The sequence below is a fragment of the Bison bison genome, unplaced genomic scaffold, assembly GCF_000754665.1.
Source record: "Bison bison bison isolate TAMUID 2011002044 unplaced genomic scaffold, Bison_UMD1.0 scf7180017864485, whole genome shotgun sequence".
Classification (NCBI taxonomy): domain Eukaryota; kingdom Metazoa; phylum Chordata; class Mammalia; order Artiodactyla; family Bovidae; genus Bison; species Bison bison.
The window spans coordinates 6,607,999-6,614,051 of NW_011495045.1; the positions used below are offsets into that span (position 1 = coordinate 6,607,999).

General features: G+C 45.3%; 1 protein-coding gene across 2 annotated transcripts in view; it reads left to right on the forward strand.

Annotated features, from left to right (window-relative positions):
• The first annotated feature begins 63 nt into the window (after window positions 1-63).
• The window catches only part of HIBCH (3-hydroxyisobutyryl-CoA hydrolase), a 116,107-nt gene continuing 110,117 nt past the window's right edge, over window positions 64-6,053 (forward strand). For both annotated transcript variants that reach the window (XM_010862900.1, XM_010862901.1), the window contains exon 1: window positions 64-288. In XM_010862900.1, coding sequence (XP_010861202.1) covers window positions 254-288 — 35 coding nt within the window. In that variant the 5' untranslated portion in view covers window positions 64-253. The remainder of the gene's footprint in view (window positions 289-6,053) is intronic.

A 6,053-nucleotide genomic window follows, 5' to 3' on the forward strand; every position in this document is an offset into this window, starting at 1 on the left:
GCTCCGCCCCCCGCCCTCGCGCCGCCGGGCCCAGCCCACCTCCTTTCTCTCTCTGTCCATTTCCTCGGCAGTTGTTCCCGCCCTGCCCCTTAGCGAGGCGCAGCGGAAAAGGCCTGCTCTAGGCCTCTCTAGCTCTCTGGAGGACTTGCCGTCTGTTTCCGGAGGCTTCCGGCGGCAGTAGGCGGGCCTGACGTGAAGAGCCACGCCGAGGGGGCTGCTCAGTCAGCGCTGATTTAGCTCGCGTGTTTTGGCAATGGGGTTGCAGGGGTTGTGCAGACTCATGTCGAGGTGAGTAAGCGAGCGGCTAAGGACAGCCTCGTCAGTTGCGCTTGCCCGGATGAAAAAGGTCGGGAGTGGGGACTGTCTGGCCTTGAAGTTTCTCATCGCCTTTGGAGACTCAGCTCTCAGACCCGACTCGCGCGGGTCATCCCTCCACCCACCTCCTCGCCTTACTCCTTCTAGCACCGTCTTCTCAGCATCGCCTTCGTTTTCTGCCTCTCTGGCTCTTAGGCAGCCTTGACCCCGGTTCCTTTCCTTCTTTAGTTGAGTAAGTTTGGGGGACACGCAGAGTTTCCACTTGGAGGAATTTTGTGGCATTTTTGGTGCTGCTAACAAACATTCGTGCTTTGCTAGGTGTCTCTGTGCTCGTGGTGTGATTGGTGTGCTAGGTGTCGCATGATTCCAGCGTTGGTATAGGTGTCTGAAACTTTGAGCCGTGTGTTGCGCACACACAGCTTGCCTTGGGGAAGTGTGTGTGGAAAGATGTTTAACTTTTGAAAGTGCTGCTTAATGCCACTGGAGCTCAGCTGAGAAAATCTGATAGCTATCACTGTAGGCAGGCAGGCAGGCTGCAGCAGTCCTGAGACCGTTTGCCTGCCCCCCGTGCATTACCAGGTAGCAGATGGGACCACTTGAAGGAGAACCGCTAATTGGCCTGACAGCTGAAATTCCTGGGGTTTTTAACCTTGGCTTTTGCCTTGGGGATAAGAGATGGGAGTGGTTTTTTTCATTTAAGGATAGTTGAAATGGCAACCCACTCCAGTATCCTTGCCTTGAAAATTCCATGGATGAGGGGCCTGGTGGGCTGTAGACCATGGAGTCGCCAAGAGTCGGATACGACTGAGCGGCTTCACTTCACTTTCAGGGCTTTAGAGGTGGCTTCCCAGGTGGCGCTAGTGGTCAGAAACCCACTTGCCTGTGCAGGAGACAGAAGAGACCATGGGTTCGATCCCTGGGTGGGGAAGAACTCCTGGAGGAGGAAATGGCAACCCACTACAGTGTTCTTGCCTGGAGAATCCCATGGACAGAGAAGACTGGCGGGTTATAGTCCATAGGGGCGCAAAGAGTCGGACACGACTAAAGCGACTTAGCATGCACAGCTTTAGAGCAATGTGTCTTGTCTTAACTTTGTAACCATGGGCCTGGGGGCTTCCCATGTGCGCTAGTGGTAAAGAATCCGCCTGCCAGTGCAGGAGACATAAGAGAAGTGAGTTTGATCCCTGGGTCTGGAAGATCCTCTGGAGGAGGGCATGGCAACCCACTCCAGTATTCTTGCCTGGAGAATCTCATGGGCAGAGGAGCCTGATGGGCTTATAGTCCACAGGGTAGCAAAAAGTCAGACACAACTGAAGGGACAGCATGAATGGACACCGAGGGCCTGGTGTTCAGTATTTGGGGAAAAAAAAAAAATAGAAGAGTTGCTTTTGTTCTTTCTGTGTGGTTATTTTTTTAAAAATTTATTTACTTGTTTATTTTTATACCTTGAAATTAGTTGTCCCTGTGGCTCTAACTAGCTCACAGAGAGACTTGGCAGGTATAAAGAACAATCAGTTCTTTATAAAGAACAATCACTGCTGCTGCTTTTTTGAAGCTGTGAACAAATACCAGATTGTTTGAGAAACAAACTGGGAAGGCATATTTGTTAACAAAATTAAATGACTTGGGAAAGACTTTGTTATTCCCAGAGTTCAGGCTGGCTTTGTTCCTTCCAGTATTGCAAGGTGCACTAATTAGGCAAATCCTGGACCCATTTGGGGGTTTTGATCAGAGATGCATTTTCCAGGAGTAGGCCTGGTGTGGGTATTACCCTAGCAAAGCAGAGCACGGAGGCCAGTATCATCCAGTCTATAACAATGTAGTCTACAAATGTACTAAGTAATAGGGTGCCACAGTTTTCTGAGAGGAAGTAGGGTCTCTGTGCTGTGGTTGACATTGTTGTCCAGTCCTTGAAGTCCGGCTACCCTTGGCTGTTCGGCCAATGTCTTGCTTTCCTACTACCACTGTCCACTACTTATCTTGCCCTGGTGCCAATACAGCCCTTGGAATTTGTCGTCATTATTCCCCAATAAAGTACCTCTCTCTGAAGATACCTCTCAGGTTTGTATGACTAACCCTAATTTGTCCTGAGCTCCAGTACTATTCACAAACACCTGAATGTCTTCTTTGCACCTCAAATGTACATTTGGACGTAACTGCAACCCTTGTTCCACCTCTGCACTTTCAACTTCTTAGTACTGTCCATCCTTTTAGATTCCTAAAGTTGTCTAAGTTCGCCCACGCGCTCAATCCTTATCTCTTCCTGCTCATTTGAATTTAACACACTTCTTATGTTCACTTTGTGGAAACTTGATTTATCTCTTGTTCAGTCGCCAAGCTGTGTCCAGCTTTTTGTGACCCCATGGACTGCAGCTCTTCAGACTTCACTGCCCTTCACCATCTCCCTGAGTTTACTCAAACTCATGTCCATTGAGTTGGTGATGCCATCCAACCATCTAATCCTCTGTTGTCCCCTTCTCCTCCTGCCTTCAGTCTTTCCCAGCATCAGGATCTTTTCCAGTGAGTCAGCTCTTTGAATCAGGTGGCCAAAGTATTGGAGTTTCAGCTTCAGTATGAGTCCTTCCAATGAATATTCAGGACTGATTTCCTTTAGGATGGACTGGTTTCATCTCCTTTGTGGGAATTTTCTTCCTGGGACTTGGAAACAGTGAACCTGAAAGAATAACACTTGGACAGTCTCTGCAAGGACTGACAATTTTATTTCTGCAGTCAAGCCTTTTTATAGGAGCAAGGAACAAAGAGCTTAGAGCATACGGCCAGCAGAGCACGTACAAGGCTAAGATATAATCAGTAAAAGATACTTCAAGGAACAGCGTGTTCTTAACGACCCATGTGTTTATCCATGACCCATTTTCTCAAGCAATGTCTTTAATGTTTAATTGCTAAATTTTGGCGCCGAGCATAGCCAAAGGCAGGAAATGTTTTTCAGCTATCAATACACAATGCCTGGGTACTTCTGGCCCTTCACCATTTCCCCGAGGACCTTCTCCTTCAAGGCTATTTTGCATTGCACCTCCCAACATCCTTGCTGTCCAGGGGACTCTCAAGAGTCTTATCCAGCACTACAGATCAAAAGCATCAATTCTTTGGTGCTCAGCCTTCTTTATGATACAACTCTCACATCTGTACATGACTGCTGATTTATCTCTTATCTCTTTGCAATTTGAATAGTTTCTGCACATGACTGCCATGTTAATCTTGTGAAAGTTTACTTCAGTGCCATCCATTTCTCTGCTCAGAAGCTTTTAGAGGTGTCCTCTTAGCTATGGCAACCTCCTTCAAAAGATCCTGTGCATGTACTGCTACATTCACTGCCCCCACCCCTGCAGCAGGCCGCCACCGACCCATGCCTCCACTGGAGACTCCTGGACACTCCTCAGCAAGTCTGGGTCAGTCTCATGTGGGGTCATTGCTCCTTTCTTCTGGGTCCTGGTGCACAAAAGGTTCTGTTTGTGCCCTCCAAGAATCTTTTTCCCAGTCCTGTGTAAGTTCTGGCAGCTCTATGGTGGGGTTAATGGCAAGAATGAATGTTGACATTTTAGGAATCAGTGAACTAAAATGGACTGGAATGGGTGAATTTAACTCAGATGACCATTATATCTACTACTGTGGGCAAGAATCCCTTAGAAGAAATGGAGTAGCCATCATAGTCAACAAGAGTCTGAAATGCAGTGCTTGGATGCAGTCTCAAAAACGACAGAATGATCTCTGTTCGTTTCCAAGGCAAACCATTCAATATCATGGTAATCCAAGTCTATGTCCCAACGAGTAATGCTGAAGAAGCTGAAGTTGAATGGTTCTATGAAGACCTTCAAGACCTTTTAGAACTAACACCCAAAAAAGATGTCGTTTTCATTATAGGGGACTGGAATGCAAAAGTAGAAAGTCAAGAAACACCTGGAGTAACAGGCAAATTTGGCCTTGGAATACAGAATGAAGCAGGGCAAAGGGTAATAGAGTTTTGCCAAGAGAACTCACTGGTCATAGCAAACACCCTCTTCCAACAACACAAGGGAAGACTCTACACATGGACATCTCCAGATGGTCAATACTGAAATCAGATTGATTATATTCTTTGCAGGCAAAGATGGAGAAGCTCTATACAGTCAGCAAAAACAAGACCAGGAGCTGAGTGTCGCTCAGATCATGAACTCCTTATTGCCAAATTCAGACTCAAATTGAAGAAAGTAGGGAAAACCACTAGACCATTTAAGTATGACCTAAATCAAATCCCTTACGATTATACAGTGGAAGTGAGAAATAGATTCGGGGGATTAGATCTGGTAGACAGTGCCTGATGAACTATGGAATGAGGTTCGTGACATTGTACAGGAGACAGGGATCAAGAACATCCTCAAGAAAAAAAAAAGCAAAAAAGCAGAATGGCTGTATGAGGAAGCCTTTCAAATAGCCATGAAAAGAAGAGAAGTGAAAAGCAAAAGAGAAAAGGAAAGATATACTTATTTGAATGCACAGTTCCAAAGAATAGCAAGGAGAGAAAAGAAAGCCTTCCTCAGAGATCAGTGCAAAGAAGTAGAGGAAAAAAATAGAATGGGAAAGACTAATGATCTCTTCATGAAAATTAGAGATACCCAGTGAACATTTTATGCAAAGATGGGCTCAATAAAGGACAGAAATGGTATGGACCTAACAGAAGCAGAAGATATTAAGAAGAGGTGGCAAGAATACACAGAAGAACTAAACAAAAGAGATCTTCATGACCCAGATAATCATGATGGTATGCTTACTTACCTAGAGCCAGACATCCTGGAATGTGAAGTCAAGTGGGCCTTAGGAAGCATCACTATGAACAAAGCTAGTGGAGGTGATGGAATTCCAGTTGAGCTATTTCAAATCCTAAAAGATGATGCTGTGAAAGTGCTGCACTCAATATGCCAGCAAATTTGGAAAACTCAACAGTGGCCACAGGACTGGAAAGGGTCAGTTTTCATTCCAATCCCAAAGAAAAGCAATGCCAAAGAATGCTCAAACTACTGCACAAGTGCACCCATCTCACACACTAATAAAGTAATGCTCAAAATTCTCCAAGCCAGGCTTCAACAGGACGTGAACCGTGAACTTCCAGATGTTCAAGCAGGATTTAGAAAAGGCAGAGGAACCAGACATCAAATTGCTAACATCCGTTGGATTATTGAAAAAGCAAGAGAGTTCCAGAAAAACATCTACTTCTGTTTTATTGACTATGCCAAAGCCTTTAACTGTGTGGATCACAACAAACTGGAAAATTCTTCAAGAGATGGAAATAGCAGACCTTCTGACCTGCCTCCTGAGAAATCTGTATGCAGGTCAGGAAGCAACAGTTAGAACTGGACATGGAACAACAGACTGGTTCCAAATAGGAAAAGCAGTATGTCAAGGCTGTATATTTTCACCCTACTTATTTAACTTAACAATAACCTCAGATATGCAGATGACACCACCCTTATGGCAGAAAGTGCAGAGGAACTAAAAAGCCTCTTGATGAAAGTGAAAGAGGAGATTGAAAAAGTTGGCTTAAAGCTCAACATTCAGAAAACTAAGATCATGGCATCCGGTCCCATCACTGCATGGGAAATAGATGGGGAAACAGTGGAAACAGTGTCAGACTTTATTTTTCTGGGCTCCAAAATCACTACAGATGGTGACTGCAGCCATGAAATTAAAAGATGCTTACTCCTTGGAAGGAAAGTTATGACCAACCTAGACAGCATATTGAA